The 23,166-nt window shown below is 46.4% G+C and overlaps 1 protein-coding gene across 1 annotated transcript; it reads right to left on the reverse strand.

Annotated features, from left to right (window-relative positions):
- Positions 1–237: 237 nt before the first annotated feature.
- LOC125514445 (altered inheritance of mitochondria protein 32) lies at positions 238–4,873 on the reverse strand. Its single transcript, XM_048679784.2, has 5 exons — positions 4,464–4,873; positions 2,380–2,465; positions 1,953–2,258; positions 1,736–1,822; positions 238–965 (listed from the first exon to the last, which is right to left on the reverse strand). The coding sequence occupies exons 1-5, from the start codon at positions 4,767–4,769 to the stop codon at positions 551–553; spliced, it is 1,200 nt and encodes a 399-aa protein (XP_048535741.1). The 5' UTR covers positions 4,770–4,873; the 3' UTR covers positions 238–550.
- Between the last annotated feature and the right edge of the window lie 18,293 nt (positions 4,874–23,166).

Genomic DNA, 23,166 nt, shown 5'->3' on the forward strand with positions numbered 1-23,166 from the left:
TTGGTGGGTCTTGAACCAATGCCATAGCTAGTCATGTTAGTGTTTGCCAAGGGATCTACAATGCAATGTTTTTTAACAGCCACCAGGTATCTCGAAAGCACATCAAATAAAATAACATCGAGCTGCTAAATGCAACAATTAGCAGAGGAAGTTTATCGGGCAGTTGATTCCGCAAGTAGCAGATACAGCTTGAGAGAGATTTTGTGCTTCCAAAATGCAAATAGCAGAAATGCACAATTTTTCAAATGCACATCTTTAAAACCCACATGCTCCAGAACATCCCAAATTCCAACCAACCGAGCATAACATCGTCATGTAGAACACCAGGGCCATAGCCTTGCTACAACACATATAGCCAAGGCGTCAAAAACTTTAAAACCTAGGAGTTTCACATGAGGACATTACGCATAACAGATTTTCGTCGCCATCTCCAGATCAGCTACTTTTTAAGTTCTAGCATTACCACTATGGACAAGTAGTATATTACTTGAGGTAGACTCTCCTTGGTGCACAAAACCTGGCATTGTTTTGAGGATTTGCTTCGCAGGCTTCAGTTCATGGTCTTGTAGGCCCTGAAAGCGACGAACACCGTTGCAGCAGCTCCAACAACAGCAAGAGTGGTGTAGGTGTCGGACCTATCCCAGGTCTCGAACCAGGTGGGCATCCGGCAAATCTTCATGCGACCCTTGCTGGCGGCAACACTTTCTTTGACACTCTCTGTCTTGGAGATCCTGCGGTTCTGCTCAGCTGGAATGCTCTCATCCTGTTTTCCTTCTGGCAGATCACTTTGGCAGCAGCTAAGGCCTCCTCCATTGCCCTGGCAGCATCCACCTGCAGGTGCACTGTCAGTTCCATTTGCTTCAGGGGATTCTTTGGCGCTTGATTCTTCCCCAGCCACGCCATTCGTCATGTGCCTAAGCTCCAGAGCTTGCTTCTGCTGCTCTTCAGACATACCCAACTGACCCCTGTATAACAGGATAGCATGTGTAAGAATCACACTTGGAAGAGGGGTATTTGGCTGTGGAGCAAACATAGGGCAAAGGTTCAATGAAACATGAACAAGACATATCAGGGCTTAAACAACATTTGCAAAACAAGATTGCATATCCTTTATTATTGGTTTCCTTGCAATGAGATTGACCACAGAAAGGTCATTTTTCAATTTCTGAAGTCACCGCAAATAAACAAATCAAGGTTATTTGAAAGTACAACACAGTATCCTCACATGGCATCACACGAACAGAATAAGTCGTACAAATGAGTGCTTAAACATAATTGACGAAAACTACACAGGCAGTACAAACAACCTACAACATGCTGTCTAGATGCTTATAGTCACAGTAGTCTTACTTTGCTATAATGCTCAAGTAAAGAAGCATCAGTGACAGACTTCCATCCCAGTATCTTCCCTCAAATCAAGATTAGACTACTTGAAGTAATCAAATCATTTCGAAATAGATTAACCAGTGCTATAGGCATACAAGTACTAGAGCACACACCAGGCAGTTTTTATAATATTATCAGATTATTGATTTAGGCTCAGAATCTATGATGTATAAGCACGGCCAAGTCCAGATAGAACAGCAAGAGAAAAGGACACAGATCTGAAAATGCTAATAGTACTCAATGACATGACACTACAACACTGATACAAATGATTGGTGAAACACTAACTAGATATCCTCTTTAGTCAAAATCAACACATGGAATGGATTAATTAAAAGAGGAAGCATACCTCCATAGACGGTCCACAATCGCTCCTCTTTGTCCAATTTGTTTGTGCAGTAACTCAGGCACATCATCAGGGGCAACATAACCATACCTAGAATTACAAATACAGTAAGCAATGACTGGGTTTTGACAAAGTAAAATTAAAACAGATAGCGCTACAGGAAGGTATTGAGATTCCTAGGGCACAAGAAGGTAGATTTATGATAGTTCCTGGTACATACCAATTACCAGTCACTTCTCCCTTAGCATCTGGACTGAATATGATGACATTTCCTGCATACTTATGACCTCCCACATGTGAGCATGCACTAACAGCCACGTGACCATCAAGACCTTCTGCTTCAATCTCTTCCTTGAACCTTGTAATCAAAGCAGGACCGCAAACACCACACCTTTTATCCCTGCTTCCATGGCAGCAGACAAAAACATAGGAACCTCTTATAGCCTCAGGAGATCCAGGAAGCCATTCAGTATCTTTCACGAGTACTTCTTCAACAAAGTTGTCAACATCAAAGTGGGTCAGCCCTCTGCAAAGATTACACCACGTATTGAAGAAAACAATCAGTTGACTTATGTATTCCTACCTAATAAATACTAGTAGTAGAAATGGGAAGACTGAATGTTTATTTCTTTGCAGCTTTCAGCTACCTGTATCGGATCATATCAGGAAAGATCAACACGTCTCCAAGAGATGACTCAGTGCCATCTTCTCCTTCACAAATGGTCAGTTTGGTCTGAGAAAGTAGAACAGACCACTCATTACCAATAAAAAATAACACATGGGAAAGTCTTGTCTATTCATCTATCTAGACAGTAGACAATATAAGGTGGATTGTCTGTAAGCACAAATCACATTGCTATCAGGTCAGACACACATGCACATCACAAAACTAATAAAAAAAGGCAGGAAAGCGACATGAACTAACAAAAATAATATGACAAATTCCAACAATAGACTAATAATAATGACACCAATCAAAGAATACTTGCTTGAATTTAGATGTGAATATGAAGAAAAGAACATAAGGCATAACTTAGGAAGATTAATATCACTGAGCAGTAACACTAGATTGCCAGAAGCTGCAAAATGCTCAACAGTGACAGTACCCTCAGAGGAATTGTAACTGCCATGTACCAATATAATTACTCCCTCCGCTCCAAAATATAAGATGTTTTGGATATTTCAATATGGTCCACATACATACTTAAATGAGTGAACAAACACATTAGAACATGTCTATATACATCCGATTCACAAAAAGTTAGAACATCTTATAATTGTGAACATAGGGAACATATGGGGTAACTACATTTTTTTCTGTTGCTTAGATCCTCTTTTACCAAGGAGCAAGACGGCCAAAACCCACACAGAGAAACAAGGCAGAGGATCTTCTGCCCTCAAATGCACCAAACAAATCATGCAAGGACATCTATACAAAAACAGAAGGAACCCACAGTACTTTTCTGGTTCTATTAATAACAACTCTATATATCACACAATCAATGTCCCCTAGCATATACTCTGTAGATCACGTGCTCAATGTTTCATAATATCAACCCCATGTACTGCACTATGTGGATGAAGACAAAAGGAGCAAGCTCCTAGTCCTAAAGGGTGAATAGAGACATTAATGCACATACCACCATATGATTTCAAAGGTTCAAAGGTGCATTATAAATGCTAACCAATACAGACGGCAAGCAAAGGACGCAATAATCAAATAATGAGAAAAACATCTAAACATGAACAAACAGAGCCTGGATTTGAACCAAACTACATCCCCCACCCCTTCAAAGATAGAATAACAGGATGTGAGCAAACCCCCCAAAAAGTATAGTGTGTGGATTTAAACAAAACCATATTATCAGAGCCAGATGGACCAGAAAACCATATGAAACAGTTACAAGGAGTCAAGGAACTGTACATCATAAATAAACTGAGAACCCACCGACTATATTAGCACTGGAAATGGAGCAAAATCCATTGAATGGAGCGAGAATCCAGCAATTGGACGGTGTGAGCCAAATAATTGGTAGAGTAATCCAATTATACCCAAACAATACCAGACACGTCCAAAACATATAAACACCAAATAACCACCAGAATTCGACACGCATGGCCAATATACACACGCTAGAATGTGGGGATTCGACACCAGTTCAAACCCCAAGAGCACTATTTACATGTCCCGTTGAAAGTTGAAACAACAATAACCTTAAAGGAGAGCACCAAGCGACCAGATCTTGCGTGAAGAAGCACCAAAACAAAGTGCGAACAAAATTAAGTACAGAGACACCGACCAATCTACAGACATAATTGGCACCAAATAGCAAGCATATCAACACCACTGACCACCATAATTAAGCGAGATTCTACTGCCCAATCAGAAACAATAAACTGAAGCAAAAGCAATTGGAACTACATCGTCCCCCAACACTGATCGGATCGACTGATTATAATATTTAAGGGTCGCGATCTCCTGCAGGAACCCAGCACCACCATATGCAGACAACCAAATCGAACTACATAACATAGTACAGTAACTCGAGCAAGTCGAAAACTAGTCGTCAGCTAAATCGTAAGCTCGGAGCAACCAGCAAACAGTTTCCACTGCGAACAACCACATACTAAAACAACACTAGCATACCAGAAGCATACGGATACCACATCACAGCACCAAATCAGCCACTCACAAAGCGAACCGAGAGGGGGACGGAGAAGAGATGCTCACGCTCTTCTTCAGGTCGGGCTTGCGGGCCTTGATGGCGGCGGCGAGGAGGCGGGGGAGGCGGTCGGACTCGGTGGCCTCGAGGTGGGACGGCCACTCCTCGGGGCCCTTGTAGCAGAGGAACACGTGGCGCTCGTGGAAGCCCACCGTCCCGGCGAGCTTCTCCGTGTGGAGCTCCTCGCGCTGGAACCCGAACTCCTTGTCCAGATCGGCGGCCGCGTCGGGGAGGGGCGCCTCCGGCGCGTCCGAGGCCGGCGGCGGGAGGAGGGCGTCCCCGGCGGCGGGGGAGGAGTGGGAGGGGTCGGCCATGGGGAGGAGGAGGGGGAGGAGGCGGTGCTGCAGCAGTCGCCGACGGCCTGCGGCGTGCTGGGGAGGGAGGAGCGGCTGAAATGGAAATTGCTTGGAGAGTTTGGGGGAAATGGAAAGCGCCTCGGGTTTTATGGTTGGGGGCGGGCTGTTCTTGCGGGAGGGGGAAAGGAAGGCCCCACTGACGAGCGTTTTGCGTGGGCCCGGCTGTCAGTGAGGTTTGGGTTTCGTTGCTTGATGCCGTGGGACCCACGCTAGAGGGAGGTAGCGGTCAGCTAGACAGCTGGAGTTCCGTCTTCACCCTTGCAAGTGCTGTTTCGCCACTAGTGTTTGCGAGTGGGGCACACCCGTCAGCGAGCGAGGCTAGTTTCCTTTCGAGGATGACAGTTTTAATTGTTTTTTCTTGGCGAATACGCTGTAGATCTGGCCATTTTGGGGGAGGGGGGTTGTAGGTTATTTTAATGAGTAGACACCGATCAGGAGAAAGTGAGCACGAAGTGATTGCAGTTACCAATATTTTTCTATGCTCGTTTCAACAAGCTAGGATGCGTAGCGTTGAGAGATCTACACCCACCCACAGTACGCAAATCCAATCCAAAGGGACGACGTTTTTGTCCGCCTGTTGTTCGTTTTGGTCGACCGGCAGACACAAACATCTGCTATCGTGTTTGGGTCGACGAAAGTGCCAAACGTTAACCCGATCCATTTTTATTGACGTGGAAAATAAAAAATGTTTGAGCATTTTAAAAATAAAACAAGCATTTAATTAAACATAAAAGCCGGTCAAGAAGGCCGGTGATAGTCCACATTACATTAATTAAATATATAAAACTAAAAACTAGAAGACGGCGCGCTGCCCTAGGCGTCCTTGTCCTCGTCGGCAGCGGCGTCTGCGTCGGGGCCGGTGAGGTCGATCAGCGTCGGCGCAGGGCCGACCCAGGGGAACGTCGTGTTCTAGAGGGCGGCGATGTCGGGCTATGCCACCGCGGGCTGCACGGCCGCTGCCTGGGCCTGGCGCGCCTCCTCCTCGACCTCGCGCTCGAGCAGCTGGAGGCGCTCGCCCTCCCGGCACTCCTCGGCCAGCCAAACGTTGCGCCAGTGGTTGAGGTAGGCCGACTCCCGTTCCTCCGTCGCCCCGAGCCAGATTGGCGGAGCGCTGACCCACTCGCGCACTACTCCGGTCCACGAGTAGCGCTCGAGGGGGGCGGCTCATCCGGCTCGGCTTTGGGCGGGAACGGCTGGGTCATTGGCAGCACGACACAGTCGCCCGCCGCGGAGAGGGCCATGGCCTCCGCCATAGCAGCTTGGAATGCCGCCTCCCTCCACCGCTCCTCCTCCTCGCTCTTAATGGCCGCCTGGTAGGCGCCTCGGCCTCATGATCCTCGTCGCAGACGACAAGCTGGGGCGGCGGCAGGTTGTGGTCGACGCCGCGTCGCCTTGCCTCCTCATGCTCGAAGGCAAACCAACAAGCCCAGTTCGGCGAGTTGAAGGCGTAGTCCGGGTCGGCGCGCTGCTTCGGTGTAAGCAACGCCCGTCGGCGCCGCACCTCCTTCGTATGGGCCCTCGCCGACCGCGGTGTGACCGGCACTAGGATCCTCTCCGGATCCAAATGCCAGTCATGCGATAGCATGGTGTTGGGGGGCAGAGGCGCGCGGTGCTGCCCCCCAACCCACACCCACTTGCCCCCCATCTCCAGCTACAGAAGCAGGGGTGGGCGTGGCGCTCATCCACCGGCACCATTGCCGGCGATGCACACGCCCGGCCATCTGCCGTCTCCCCCGGGGCTATAAGGCAGCCCCGACGCCCTCCTCTCTCCCTTGACGAACCCTAGATCGAGCCTGACCCACCTGGACATCACATTTCTCTCCCTCTCTCTCCTCGTCTTCTCTGCTTGCTCCCGAGTGGGGAGGTCGACGCGCCCCTGAAAGTGCGTTATATCGACTAGGGGGGGGGGTGAATAGGCGATTTTTATGAAAGTCTTCAGAACATAGAAGTTTTGAAGACAAACGATAGAATTAAACCTATTACCATGCAGCGGAAGGTAGACTACACTAGGCAAACCATAGTCAAGTATTCAATGAAGTGAAAGCACAAAGACTAATAGCAGCTAGGTAGTAAGGATCAGGTAGGAAGTTATTGTGAAGCCAAACAGAACACGCAGTCACTCAGTGAAGACAAATGATAGTGCAAACATACAATGACTTCACAATGAGTAACAGTAAGTAAAGTGAAGTGAAGATGAAACCAGTGACTCGTTGAAGACAATGATTTGTTGGACCAGTTCCAGTTGCTGTGACAACTGTACGTCTGGTTGGAGCGGCTAGGTATTTAAACCTTAGGACACACAGTCCCGGACACCCAGTCCTGAACACGCAGCTCAGGACACCCAGTCCTCACCGTATTCTCCTTGAGCTAAGGTCACATAGACCTCGCCCAATCACTCTGGTAAGTTTTCAAGGTAGACTCCCAAACCTTCACAAACTTCGTTCACTGGCAATCCACAATGTCTCTTGGATGCTCAGAACGCGACGCCTAACCGGCTGGAGGATGCACAGTCCTCAAGTGTAATAAGTCTTCAGATCACACAGACAAGAAGACTTAAGTGATGCCCAATTCTCTCTGGCTCTGGTGGTTAGGGCTTTTATCCTTGCAAGGAATTCTCTCTCAAAGGCTTCGAGGTGAGTTGCTCTCAAACGACAAAAGCCGTACTATCAATCTGAGCAGCCAACCGTTTATGGTTGAAGGGGGTGGGCTATTTATAGCCACTTGGCAACCTGACCTGATTTATCCGAAATGACCCTGGGTCACTAAGGAACTGACACGTGTTCCAACGGTCAGATTTCAGATTCACACGGCAACTTTACTTGGGCTACAAGCAAAGCTGACTTGTCCGACTCTGGACAAGATTCGCTCTCATAGTCTTCACTCGAAGACATAGGTTTTTGGTTTAGGCATCACTTCAGTCATTCTGACTGGTTCTCTTGGACCCCACTTAACAGTACGGTGGTTCCTATGACTCAACACAAAAAAGAAAAAGAACTACGAAAGATCTAAGTCTTCGAGCTCCATAGGCTTAATATAGTGTCTTCTCTTGTCATAGTCTTCAATGTGAATATCTTCATATACCACCTTTGACTTCAATGTCTTCATACATTTTTAGGGGTCATCTCTGGTAGTAAAAACGAATCAATGAGGGACTTCTACCTGTGTTATCCTGCAATTCTCACAAACACATTAGTCCCTCAACTAGGTTTGTTGTCAATACTCCAAAACCAACTAGGGGTGGCACTAGATGCACTTACAATCTCCCCCTTTTTGGTGATTGATGACAAACTAGTTGAAGTTTTCAATGGGGAATATAATCTGTGAAATTGTAAAGGATAAGGAATTGTCTTCATAAGTTGCAAGAGCTCCCCCTGAAGATGTGCATATAAGTTAATTTTCTTTTGGAATGCAAATGCACATGGCAGGTTGTACTTGTGGAGATCCACTTCAACTTATGATGACAATCCACTATGCATGTGAAAGTATATGAAGATAATGACATGCATAATGGAAAATGGACGTCTGCAGAATGAGCTAAGTGCGGAATTTATCGTCGCACATGCGGAATTTATCTTCTCAAAACAAGGTGGCAAATAAGTAGCAGACGACCATCTAGTTTAAGTGTTACAACTCATAAGAACCAAATGTAGCAAAAACGAGAGTTGTAAGCACGAAGCAAAATATAAAGCACCCGCCCATATGGACCCGCTTGAAGACTATCAATCTCATATGCTTCTCCCCCTTTTGTCAGTAATGACCAAAAAGGTTTGAAGACATAGAGCCTCTACTCGTTCCCATGAGGAGTAGGTGAAGTAGCAGGGTTGTTGGTGTTGTTTGGCGGTGCAGAAGAGCTTGGAGGTACTGAAGGAGGTGGCGGTGAAGTAGCATCGTCTTCTTCCTCAATAATCCTGGCAGTCACTGTGGCAGCAGATGAAGAGAACTCAGAGTCTTCAAGGGATGGAGTTCCTAGCAGCACAGCCCTTCGAGGAGGTGTGGAGTCAAACTTGAATCTCTCAGAGAAGCCATCCTCTTGAAGATCAGCTTCAGAACACATCATCGTGAGCCCTTTCCATGTGCGGCGACAGGTTTCATGGGCAACGAAAGCATTCTTGGTGGCAAGATTTCGAGTGCGATTAACATCCACCAAGAGGCTTTTCATCTGACGCTTCAGCCAGTCATGATGCCTATCCTGTTTCTGATGTAGAGCCACATGAAGCTCTCGGTCATTGAGAACATGAGTGCGCTTCTTGGGTCTTGGAGCAGTGGCACTGTCAGTGGCTTCAGTGGAAGTAGGGTGTGGTGCACGTGTAGTGCCAGCCAAAGGATACACCCGAGAAACTGCTTCAATGCCTTCAACATTCTGAGTAAAACTCTGATGGTCTGCATTCTGAAGACTTAGAGGTTGCTTGGCAGGCTCAGAATATATGGCTTCAGTAGACATGTCCACGTCAGGCAAGAAGATCCGATGGTTGCGGGCAGAGGGCTGATATGAGATGGCAGAGTGTAGCTTGATCAGCCGCATGACCCAAGGGGCGTAGAACTTCAAACCAAACAGATCAATGCCTGATGCAGCAAGTTGGCGTATGAAGAAGTCCTATGCATTGAAGCATTTGCCATGAAGTATATAGAAGACCAAAGTCTTCATTGCATCCTGAAGCTTGGCATTTGGAGAGTGCCCTTTGATAGGCCAGAGAGTTCGCCTGATGATGTGATAGATGGTTCTGGGCAGGTACTCAAGGTCTTCAACGAAGAACTCTGTGGGATACGCAACATCTTGGGGCAATGGCTTCATCATGCTGAGCATTTGACTCATATCAGGTTCTGGCCGCTGAAAGATGCTCTCAATAGCTTCAGCATGCAGCTGACAGCCTTGCTCGAAGAGATCACCAGGAGTGGGCAAGCCAGTGAGCTCAATGATGTCAAATGCATTGGCTTCGTGATGAACGTTGCCAGTCATCCACTCCAGGACCCAAGTCTTCGGATCTCTGCTGTACCCTTTGATGTGAAGTGTGGTATAGAATTGTAGTAGCAGCTCTTCATTCCAATGCTCTTCAGCAGTAACAAACTGCAGCAGACCCACTTTCTTGAAGCAATCTAACGCTTCCTCTAGACAGGGCAGACCAGCTATAGCTTCAACGTCAAGGCGCTTGTGTGGGAAGATGCGACCTTGGTTGTAAAGAATGCAAGAGTAATAGCTTTGCTGAGGATAGCTCCAGAACCGATCAGATGATATCCTTTCCCTTGAGTAGGGGTTCCCGGAGCTATTGAAGAACATGTTGTCTGCCCTGAAGCCATTGATGTTGAAGGAGCCAGGTGCTGATGCGGGACCTGGAAACCTTGGCAGTCTTGGGATTGGCTTCTGGACCAGAGGCCTGTGCTCAACATGATAGTTGAATTAGGGACCGGCAGCAGACTCAGGAACAGAAGTGGCGGGATCAGTGGCTTCGCTGTCTTCTGAAGCTTTTGCTGGGGAGGGCTCCACATTAGCTTCATTGTTGGTTGTGGCAGCCTCAAGATTTTCATCCTCCACTTGACTAGCTGGAGGGTCGGTCACAGGCACGTTCTCCTGGAGAACTGCTTCTTGGTGGAACAGGGGAGTGGGATCTTGTGGTACTTCTTCTTCTGCGGCTGATGCAGCCGGAATGTCTTCAGCAGAGACTTGAGGCCTTGGACCTTTGTGAAGCCTGCGTAACGCAGACGATGCTTGTGGAGTTGGAGTGGGCTGGGCCTCATAGTATTCTTCCTCTTGTGGGCGATCCGCCCATGAAGCATCCTGTGCAATTGGCGTCAGTGGACGACCAATGCTGATGAGTTTGCTGTTTTCAAACTGAGGAAGGACTGCATCATCTTCTACATTGTCATGATGACCAATGTCTTTAGCAGCGATGGGATCAGCTGTTGGAATGTCTTCAGCTTTAGGAGCCTCTGTGGAAGCAGGCTCATGAACTGTCAGTTGACGTTCTGCGTCAGGATGAACCATAGAAATGGGTTCAACTATCAAGGGCTCTGTGGGAGCAGCCCGAGCTTTCTTGGTCTTTCTCTTTTTCTTAGTGGGGCAGTAGGAGAGGCTTCAGAGTGTTTCCTCTTCCTGGCTTCAGCCTCAGCAGTCCTTGTCTTCTTGAGCTCTGAAGCTGTTGACCGACTTTTTGGCTTCGAGCCAGTCAGTCTAGTTGGGAAGACAATCGGAACTGCTTCTTGCCTTGGTGCATCAGGTTCAGCCGTAGCAGGCTTCTTCTTCTTCTTTGCGGCCATCCTGGGGTCGATGCCAGGACGCTTTCTGGAGGTCTCACCAGGACGCTTTGCGGCCATCCTGGGGTCCACAGATCAGAACCGAAAGAACCGAAGGATTCCTCTTCTGGCAGATCTCTGGAGGTCTCACCACGACGCTTTCTGCCACCCTTCCTTGCTGCTTTCTCTGAAGCCATAAACTTTAACCTGAAAGGCTTCAAGACGTTCAAAGGCTTCAAAGGTTTTCGTTTGCTGGACCAACAGGAACTGGCTTCGGGAGAATTTATGTGATGCTGTAAGAATTCTGCAAATGAATGCAGACTATGAGAACCGAAGGATTCTCCCACGGACATGTACCTGTGACAGCATTAAGGTGCGAGGGAAGGGGAAGAGGTCATATGCATTCTCAGAAGATTTTGAAGATAAATCAGTTTAGAAGACATTGACCTCATCGTGCGAAGACATTCACTCACAGATAAGAAGTTGGTTCCAGATTTGTACGAATCCACAGATCAGTACAAGTGAGGAATCTAACTACTTTGTGAAGCACAAGTGAATATACTAGGCATGTTATGAGATGCAGTATGAGAGAGATCTAGCTTGTGTGAACAGAAACTGCTTGTGGTAGTAAGTGACAAATCCATAGGATCAATGGTGCTGTAAAAGAGGAAGTTTTATTTACCACACTAAGAACTGCTAGACGGAGTGTAAGATGAGGCCGAGCAGTTCGATCTTCCGTGCCCTAACTTGGCGACGGAGGACACCTACGGCGACGACGGAGAGGACGATGTCCGCGGTCGGCGTGAAGACGGCGTCGGAGAGGTTGCGGCAGCGAAGCGCTTCGTCGTCGGTGTCGTCGAGGGCTAGCGGTGGTGCTAGGGTTCGTGCGAGGGTGGAAGAAGAGATAATGACCGTTGTGAGTGTGTATTTATAGGCACAGGGGCGACACTGTGCTATTACACAGGTGCCCCTGGCGATTCGCATCTGAGGAACACGTGGCCATTATGCGGAATTTTGGGGTTTGTTCCACGTCCCACGCACGCCTGGATTGTCGGGTGGTCGTTCCTACTTCTCCGGATTTTATGTGGAGGAATGAGCATTGAAAACGGACTTAATGGTTGTCTCTGTATCTTCTGCTGACAAGGACGCAGAGAAGACATTCGACAGTTTCAATAGAATGCATATGACTTGGGGAGATAGAGTTTGAGATAGAAAGCATAGAGAGGTTAGGGTCCGATCACATTCACTTAGTTCAAAAGATTCAACACGAAGACATAGCTATAAGTGAATGTTGTAGAGGACAGAACACTAGTATATATATATATATATCTATAATCAACATAGTGAAGATAATCATGAATATATGTTGAGATCGAAGCCAAACCAAATGTGAAGACATTGCAAGGTAACGCCATGAGTGAAACACTTCAAAATAGAACGTTTGGTGGTGGCGTTACCCACCGTATAGGAAGTATTAGACCCAGACACGGCGCACAATTATCGTGACGCTCCGAAGTCAAATTCCACATTAGTGTATTCACACTTAGAATGTATGTCTTCATTGATTGAAGATATACTCTACTTCGTGTGTTGCACATCTAAGTCATCAATATGCATAAGGGTTAGGATGTGTGCCTGATCACAGGACATTTGAGGATTCCAGGATATTTAGCTCACACCGTAACTTGCAAAATCTCTTCTCATCCAAGGGCCTGCAAGGTTGTAGAAAGGACCGATGACATTTGGTTCTGCATCTCGTGTGCCATCTGCCCTTGGTGCTGAGGGACCAGGGTTCTTGTTCTGCTTCGCTGAGTTCTGGGCAAACTAGAAGTTACGCTTGAACAGATTTTCGTCACGACACCATAGTAGTGACGATGGGTGTGCATCATCAGGCTGTGGTCCACAGACCATGCATGGATAGAAGCCTTGTTCAATGGCTTCATCTCTGGACCTGGGTAGAAGATTCTTGTATAGGATGTCTCCCCATGGTCTCTTGATGGCGTTTTTCTCAGCATATTCCTGGGTTACAAATCGGTATTTGAACCATTGTTCTGCCCAATATCTTCGAATCCATTGGATTCGGGTCTTGCGCTGACCGTAATCCTCTTCAGGATCTGTCTTGTACAGTTCTGAGAGTTCATCTGGCACATCTCTGGATGTTTCTCCACGACGCTTTCTGCCACCCTTCCTTGCTGCTTTCTCTGAAGCCATAAACTTTAACTTGAAAGGCTTCAACACGTTCAACGGCTTCAAAGGTTTTCGCTTGCTGGACCAACAGGAACTGGCTTCGGGAGAATTAATGTGATGTTGTAAGAATTTTGCAAATGAATGCAGACTATGAGAACCAAAGGATTCTCCCACGGACATGTACCTGTGACAGCATTAAGGTGCGAGGGAAGGGGAAGAGGTCATATGCATTCTCAGAAGATTTTGAAGATAAATCAGTTTAGAAGACATTGACCTCATCGTGCAAAGACATTCACTCATAGATAAGGAGTTGGTTCCAGATTTGTACGAATCCACAGATCAGTACAAGTGAGGAATCTAACTACTTTGTGAAGCACAAGTGAATATACTAGGCATGTTATGAGATGCAGTATGAGAAAGATCTAGCTTGTGTGAACAGAAACTGCTTGTGGTAGAAAGTGACAAATCCATAGGATCAACAGTGCTGTAAAAAGGAAGTTTTATTTACCACACTAAGAACTGCAAGATGGAGTGGAAGATGAGGCCGAGCAGTTCGATCTTCCGTGCCCTAACTTGACGACGGAGGACACCTACGGCAACGGCGGAAAGGACGATGTCCGCGGTCGGCGTGAAGACGGCGTCGGACAAGTTGCGGCAGCGAAGCGCTTCGTCGCTGGCGTCATCGAGGGCTACCGGTGGCGCTAGGGTTCGTGCGAGAGTGGAAGAAGATATAATGACCGCTATGAAGTGTGTATTTATAGGTACATGGGCGGCACTGTGCTATTACACAGGTGCCCCTGGCGATTCGCATCTGAGGAACACGTGGCCATTATGCGGAATTTTGGGGTTTGTTCCACGTCCCACGCACGCCTGGATTGTCGGGTGGTCGTTCCTACTTCTCCGGATTTTATGTGGAGGAATGAGCATTGAAAACGGACTTAATGGTTGTCTCTGTATCTTCTGCTGACAAGGACGCAGAGAAGACATTCGACAGTTTCAATAGAATGCATATGACTTGGAGAGATAGAATTTGAGATAGAAAGCATAAAGAGGTTAGGGTCCGATCACATTCACTTAGTTCAAAAGATTCAACAAGAAGACATAGCTATAAGTGAATGCTGTAGAGGACAGAACACTAGTAGATATATATATCTGTATAATCAACATAGTGAATATAATCATGAAGACATGTTGAGATTGAAGCCAAACCAAATGTGAAGACATAGCAAATGTAACGCCATGAGAGAAACACTTCAAAATAAAACATTTGGTGGTGGCATTACCCACCGTATAGGAAGTATTAGACCCAGACACGGCGCACAATTATCGTGGCGCTCCGAAGTCAAATTCCATATTAATGTATTCACACATAGAATGTATGTCTTCATTGATTGAAGAGATACTCTACTTCGTGTGTTGCACATCTAAGTCATCAATATGCATAAGGGTTAGGATGTGTGCCTGATCACAGGACATTTGAGGATTCCAGGATATTTAGCTCACACCGTAACTTGCAAAATCTCTTCTCATCCAAGGGCTTGGTGAAGATATCTGCCAATTGCTCTTCAGTGTTGACGTGTATGATATCAATATATTCCTTCACAACATGATCTCTGAGAAAGTGATGACGAATTTCAATGTGCTTTGTCTTTGAGTGCTGAACTGGGTTGTTGGCAATCTTGATGGCGCTTTCGTTGTCGCAGTAAAGTGGCACTTGCTTCAGATGAATGCCATAGTCCTTGAGTGTTTGCTTCATCCACAGAAGCTGAGCGCAGCAAGATCCAGCAGCAATGTATTCAGATTCAGCAGTGGAGAGAGATATACAGTTCTGCTTCTTTGAAGACCAACATACAAGTGATCGTCCCAGAAAGTGACATGTGCCTGATGTAGACTTGCGATCAACTTTGTCACCAGCATAATCAGCATCAGAGAATCCAACCAGATCAAACTCTGAGCCCTTTGGATACCATAATCCTAGAGTTGGGGTGTGAGCCAAATATCGAAGAATTCGCTTCACAGCCAAGTGATGCGACTCCTTTGGTGCCGCTTGAAATCGAGCACACATGCAAACACTAAGCATAATATCTGGCCTAGATGCACATAGATAAAGTAAAGAACCAATCATGGAGCGGTATACCTTTTGATCGAACTCTTTACCATTGTCGTCAGGACCCAGATGATGTTTGGCTGGCATTGGTGTTGTGAAGCCTTTGCAGTCTTGCATACCGAACTTCTTCAGGCAATCTTTGAGATACTTCTCTTGAGATATGGAGATGCCATTGCGTTGTTGTCGTATTTGAAGACCGAGGAAGAACTTCAGCTCCCCCATCATGGACATCTGATATTGCTCTTGCATCATATATCCAAACTCTTCACTGTACTTCTGATTGGTGCAGCCGAACATAATGTCATCCACATATATTTGGCACACAAACAGTTCACCATCATATGTCTTCGCGAAAAGAGTGGGATCTAGGGAACCAGGTATGAAGCCTTTGCTCTTCAGGAAGTATTTGAGTGTGTCATACCAGGCCCGAGGGGCTTGTTTGAGGCCATACAGTGCCTTGTTGAGCTTGTATACCATGTCAGGATGTTTTGGATCTTCAAAGCCAAGCGGTTGTGCAACATACACTTCTTCTTCAATCTTGCCATTGAGAAAGGCACTCTTCACATCCATTTGATATAGAAGTATGTTATGATGATTTGCATAGGCCAGCAGTATGCGTATGGCTTCAAGTCTAGCCACAGGAGCAAATGTTTCATCGAAGTCAATGCCTTCCACTTGAGTATATCCTTGAGCAACGAGACGAGCCTTGTTTCTGACAACTTGACCATGCTCATCTTGCTTTTTGCGGTATATCCATTTGGTGCCTATTATATTGTGCTTCCGTGGATCAGGACGCTTAACCAGTTCCCATACATTATTCAGCTCAAACTGTTGAAGCTCTTCTTGCATAGCTTGAATCCATTCAGGTTCCATGAAGGCTTCTTCAACTTTCTTGGATCCTGCTATTGAGATGAATGCGAAGTGCCCACAGAAATTTGCTAGCTGAGTTTCCCTTGAACGAGTGAGTGGACCAGGTGCATTGATGCTATCAATTATTCTTTCAATCTGCACTTCATTGGCAACGCGAGGATGTACAGGGTGAAGACTTTGCTCTTGCTGTTCATTGTCGTTGTTGGAAGGAATGTCTTCAGGCTGAGCATTGTCTTCATGTTGATCAGGTGCTGAAATGATAAGTTCCTCTTCAGGATGAGCTTCAGAAGGTATAATTTCTCCAGTTCCCATTAGCTTGATTGATTCACTGGATGGAACTTCATCTAGCACATTTGGCAGCTGCTCTCTTTGTGAACTGTTGGTCTCATCGAACCGCACAATCCACTGTTTCAACCACTTTGTAATGAAAGAGATTGAAGACTCTGTAGGAGTGCGAATCCTTTCCATATCCAAGTATAAAACCCTCATGTGCTTTTGGTGCAAATTTTGAGGTGTGATGTGGGTCCTTGATCCAACACCTTGCGCCAAATAGTCTGAAGTAACTGACATTTGGCTTCTTGACAGTAAGGAGATCATAAGATGTCTTGTTCAGTAGCTTGTGAAGATAAACACGATTGATTGTATGGCATGCAGTATCAATGGCTACGGGCCAGAATTTTCTTGGGGTCTTGTATTCATCTAACATCGTTCTGGCCATCTCAATTAGTGTTCTGTTCTTGCGTTCGACGATGCCATTCTGCTGTGGCGTGTACGGGGCTGAGAATTCATGTGTGATGCCCAAGGTATCAAGATATGTATCAAGGCCAGTGTTCTTGAATTCAGTGCCATTGTCACTTCTGATGTGCTTTATCTTGGCGCCAAAATTGTTCATAGCTCGATTGGCGAAGCGTCTGAAGACATCCTGCACTTCAGTCTTGTAAAGGATTATGTGCACCCAAGTATATCTAGAATAATCATCAACAATAACGAAGCCATAGAGGCAAGCAGTAGTAGTTAGAGTTGAGTAATGAGTGGGACCGAAAAGATCCATGTGAAGCAGTTCGAAGGGTCGAGTAGTGGTCATGATTGTCTTCGAGGGATGTTTGGCCCTCGTCATCTTCCCTGCTTCACAGGCACCGCATAAGTGGTATTTCTTGAACTTGATGCCCTCGATGCCTATGACATGCTTCTTCTTCGCAAGGGTGTGGAGGTTCCTCATGCCAGCATGTCCAGGCCTCCGATGCCAGAGCCAGCATTCTGAAGCCTTTGCTAGAAGACATACTGCAAGCTGTGGCCCTGCTGAGAAATCTACCACGTACAAATCATCTTTTCGATACCCTTCAAACACTAGAGACTTGTCAGATTCCATTAGTACAAGGCAACGATATTTTCAAACATTACGATCATGTTCAAATCGCAAAGCATTGAGACAGACATTAAGTTGAAGCCACGGGATTCAACAAGCATGACTTTATCCATGTGTTGATCCCTTGAGATTGCAACTCTACCTAGACCCAATACCTTACTTTTACCAGTGTCAGCAAATGTGATGTGGCTCTTGTCGGATGGACGTAAGGTTCAGTCCATAAGAAGACTTCTTTTGCCAGTCATGTGATTTGTACACCCACTGTCAATAATCCATTCTGAAGACGCTGGTGTCGTACCATACAGTGCAGTTAGGGGGATAGGCTTCACCAAGAGCATTGTGAAGCAAAAACATTTGACGAACCAGTGGGTTATGAAAGCTTAGATCCAGGTTAGGACTAATAGGGAGAGTAGCAAGCGATTCAAGTACGAAGTACATAGTAAGACCATTTGGGCATTTGATCTTGCGCCCTACAAGATGTTTAAGGTCCCCAGCAATAGCGTCAGACGATTTTGGTTTTCTGCTGGAGACCTTTCCCTGCAAAAGAGAGTTAAGCTTTCTTAGCCACCCACATCTTCAAGGATGGCTTAGAAGCAATAAGTCTAAGTGCAGCATCTGAGAATTTTGGCTTTAAAGCCTTAGCAAACTGTCTTGCAGGCGGACAATAGTACTCATAAGAATAATCAGAATAGTTCTTGGTCTTATGAACATGGCGGTTTGATGAACCGCTCTCATATTCATATGCCTTAGTATGGTTTCCCTGCAAAACATTTGCGTTAGTGCGACTCAGGTGAGTCCTCTGTCTGTATGAAGCCTTTGGACCGTATGATGCCTTTGGTCTGAGGTTTGTCTTCTTCACGTGAGGTGTCATGAAGACAATCACAGGAAGTTTTTACAGACACCTTTTTGGAACCCATATCTTCTTCATAGGCGGTCCATTCCTGCAGTTAGTACCAATGTACCTGGCAAACACTTCACCATTCTGATTCTTAAACAGTATATAGTTTGCATCAAAGGATTCATCAATGATAATGGGGTTAGCACAAGTGAAGCCAGTTAGATTGGATGGATCTGCTGAAGGTTCCTTTGCAGCAACCCACATGGTTTTGGGGTACTGCTCAGGTTTCCAGTAAGAGCCATCTGCATTCATTTTCCTTACTAACCCAACACCCTCTTTCCTAGGGTTTCGGTTCAGAATCTGCTTTTTGAGGACATCACATAGTGTCTGATGCCCTTGAAGACTTTTGTACATCCCTGTTTCAAGCAATGTCTTCAACCTAGCATTCTCATCAGCAATAGCGGTGGTATCCTCAGTAGAGGGGTTAGTTACCACATCAACAGTTGAAGATATTGCAACAGCAGTAGCAGTAGAACATTCAGCAACAGAAGTAGCATTATCACGCTCAATGCATTTAAGACATGGTGGTTCAAATCCTTCCTGAGCGGGACTGATCTGTTTGGCGCGAAGTGACTCGTTTTCCGTTTGAAGATCTTCATGAACCGCTCTCAATTTCTCAAGATCTTGCTTCCTTTGAAGATAATCATAGGAAAGCTTTTCATGAGTTGTTGAGAGAGTTTCATGACGACTTTCAAGTTCCTGATACTTAACGTGAAGATTTTTTATGTCTTCAATTAAGGATTCCGATCGAGTCATTTCAGCACCTAACAGATCATCGCTTCTGTCTAACAGTTTTTGAATATGTTCCATAGCTTTCTGTTGTTCAGTTGCAATTTTAGCAAGTGTTTTGTAGCTAGGTTTTGAACCACAATCAGAGTCATCGTCACTAGATGTTTGATAGTGAGTAGTGCGTGTGTTTACCTTGGCACCGCGTGCCATGAAGCAGTAGGTAGAAGCGGAGCAGTCCTTGTCATTTGCATCGGTGTCGGTGATGAAGTCATTGTCTTCAGTGTTGAAGATGGGCTTGGCAACGTATGCTGTAGCCAGACTTGCGACGCCTGAGTCGGATTCCTCCTCAGACTCCACCTCCGCCTCCTCAGACGCAGACTCCTCCTCTGAATCCATTTCCTTACCAACAAACGCACATGCCTTGCCAGATGAGCTCTTCTTGTGTGATGAAGACTTTGAGGAAGACTTGGAAGAAGACTTTGAGTATTTCTTCTTCTTCTTGTCGTCAGAGTCATATTCCTTGCTCTTCTTCTTCTTTTTGTTCTCATTGTCCCACTGTGGACACTCAGAGATGAAGTGGCCAAGTTTCTTGCACCTGTGACATGTTTTCCTCTTGTAGTCATGAGCAGGAGCTTCATCATTCCTTGAACTTGATCGGGAAGACTTTCTGAAGACTTTCTTCTTGGTGAATTTTTGGAACTTCTTGACAAGCATAGCAAGTTCCCTTCCAATGTCTTCAGGATCATCAGAACTGCTGTCAGATTCTTCTTCAGATGAGGAGACAGCTTTTGCCTTCAAGGCACGAGTTCGCTCATAGTTTGGACCGTAGATATCTCTTTTCTCCGAAAGCTGAAACTCATGTGTGTTGAGCCTCTCAAGTATGTCAGACGGATCGAGTGTCTTGAAATCAGGACGTTCTTGAATCATCAGGGCCAGGATGTCAAACGAACTATCAAGTGATCTCAGCAGCGTCTTGACGGCTTCATGTTTGGTAATCTCAGTGGCGCCGAGGGCTTGAAGCTCATTTGTGATATCAGTGAGTCGGTCAAATGTGTGCTGGACATTCTCATTGTCATTTCGCTTGAAGCGGTTGAAGAGGTTGCGAAGGACACTAATTCTCTGATCTCTGGGTTGAGATGCCTTCATTGACCTTGGAGAGCCAGTCCCAGACCAGCTTGGATGTCTTCAAAGCACTCACACGGCCATACTGTCCTTTGGTCAGATGACCACAGATGATATTCTTGGCAGTAGAGTCCAGTTGAACGAATTTCTTGACATCAGCAGCAGTGACACCTTCTCCAGCCTTGGGAACGCCGTTCTCGACGACATACCATAGGTCGACGTCAATGGCTTCAAGATGCATGCACATCTTATTCTTCTAGTAGGGATATTCAGTTCCATCGAAGACGGGGCACGCAGCGGAGACTTTAATTATCCCTGCAGTCGACATAGCTAAAACTCCAGGTGGTTAAACCGAATCACACAGAACAAGGGAGCACCTTGCTCTGATACCAATCGAAAGTGCATTATATCGACTAGAGGGGGGGGGGTGAATAGGCGATTTTTATGAAAGTCTTCAGAACATAGAAGTTTTGAAGACAAACGATAGAATTAAACCTATTACCATGCAGCGGAAGGTAGACTACACTAGGCAAACCATAGTCAAGTATTCAATGAAGTGAAAGCACAAAGACTAATATCAGCTAGGTAGTAAGGATCAGGTAGGAAGTTATTGTGAAGCCAAACAGAACACGCAGTCACTCAGTGAAGACAAATGATAGTGCAAACATACAATGACTTCACAATGAGTAACAATAAGTAAAGTGAAGTGAAGATGAAACCAGTGACTCGTTGAAGACAATGATTTGTTGGACCAGTTCCAGTTGCTGTGACAACTGTACGTCTGGTTGGAGCGGCTAGGTATTTAAACCTTAGGACACACAGTCCCGGACACCCAGTCCTGAACACGCAGCTCAAGACAACCAGTCCTCACCGTATTCTCCTTGAGCTAAGGTCACATAGACCTCGCCCAATCACTCTGGTAAGTCTTCAAGGTAGACTCCCAAACCTTCACAGACTTCGTTCACTGGCAATCCACAATGTCTCTTGGATGCTCAGAACGCAACGCCTAACCGGCTGGAGGATGCACAATCCTCAAGTGTAATAAGTCTTCAGATCACACAGACAAGAAGACTTAAGTGATGCCCAATTCTCTCTGGCTCTGGTGGTTAGGGCTTTTATCCTCGCAAGGAATTCTCTCTCAAAGGCTTCGAGGTGGGTTGCTCTCAAACGACAAAAGCCGTACTATCAATCTGAGCAGCCAACCGTTTATGGTTGAAGGGGGTGGGCTATTTATAGCCACTTGGCAACCCGACCTGATTTGTCCGAAATGACCCTGGGTCACTAAGGAACTGACACGTGTTCCAACGGTCAGATTTCAAACTCACACGGCAACTTTACTTGGGCTACAAGCAAAGCTGACTTGTCCGACTCTGGACAAGATTCGCTCTCATAGTCTTCACTTGAAGACATAGGTTTTTGGTTTAGGCATCACTTCAGTCATTCTGACTGGTTCTCTTGGACCCCACTTAACAGTACGGTGGTTCCTATGACTCAACACAAAAAAGAAAAAGAACTACGAAAGATCTAAGTCTTCGAGCTCCATAGGCTTCATATAGTGTCTTCTCTTGTCATAGTCTTCAATGTGAATATCTTCATATACCACCTTTGACTTCAATGTCTTCATACATTTTTAGGGGTCATCTCTGGTAGTAAAACCGAATCAATGAGGGACTTCTACCTGTGTTATCCTGCAATTCTCACAAACACATTAGTCCCTCAACTAGGTTTGTCGTCAATACTCCAAAACCAACTAGGGGTGGCACTAGATGCACTTACAGCCCCGCCGTCGGCGCACTCCAGCGCCACCCCGAACTGCGCCACGACGTCCGGCTGCTCCACCGCTGTCGTACACGTCTCCTCGTCCCGTTGGATGGAGTCGAGCCGCCTCATCGACGACGCCCACCTTCGTCTTCTTCCCCTACAGCCGTCGTCGAACGTCGCCTCGATTCGCCATCGTCGAGCCTCCCCAAGCACACTCTAGCACACCTACAGGACCGCGGTGAGCCCCCTCACGTCGATCCCCTCCTCTCCCTGCCCTTTGCCGCGCCTAAAACGCCATCATCATTGATGGCCGAGCTATGTTCTGCCGTGTCCGATGTCGATGTTTTAGCCAACCCCGAGACGCGCCCGTGCCACCGTTGAGTTTGTAGGGCCTCTAGGGCGTCGCTTGGCTTGTCAAACATCTCAATCCGTCCTTGCATCACCTGGCCGCGCTCGTCGCGAGCTCCTAGCCGCCACGGCCGCGCTCCCCTGCCACTCCCGCTGCTACTGTTGCTGCTACGTGCTACTGCTTTGTAACACCCCGGATGTAACTTTCCCAATTTGTACTCCAACTCTTGCCGTTTCTGGCGTTAAGTTATTTTATTTTCTCGGGTTCGGGTCTTTGTCTCCATGTGTTGTTGTCGTTGTCATGCATCTCATATCATGGCATCATGTGCATTGCATTTGCATACGTGTTCGTCTCATGCATTCGAGCATTTTCCCCGTTGTCCGTTTTGCATTCCGGCGCTTCGTCCTCCTCCGGTGGTCATTTCTAGCTTTCTTTCATGTGTGGGGATTAAACATTTCTGGATTGGACCGAGACTTGCCAAGCGGCCTTGGTTTACTACCGGTAGACCGCCTGTCAAGTTTCGTATCATTTGGACTTCGTTTGATACTCCAACGGTTAACCGAGGGACCGGAAATGCCTCGTGTGTGTTGCAGCCCAACACCCTTCCAATTTGGCCCAAAACCCACCTAAACCTTCTCCATCATCTAGATCGTTCGATCACGATTGCGTGGCCAAAAACCGCACCTCTTTTGGACTCTCCTAGCTTCCCCTATGCCTATATATAGATCTCCTTCCAAA

The sequence above is a fragment of the Triticum urartu genome, chromosome 6A, assembly GCF_056163025.1.
Source record: "Triticum urartu cultivar PI428250 chromosome 6A, HENAU_Tu73, whole genome shotgun sequence".
Lineage (NCBI taxonomy): Eukaryota > Viridiplantae > Streptophyta > Magnoliopsida > Poales > Poaceae > Triticum > Triticum urartu.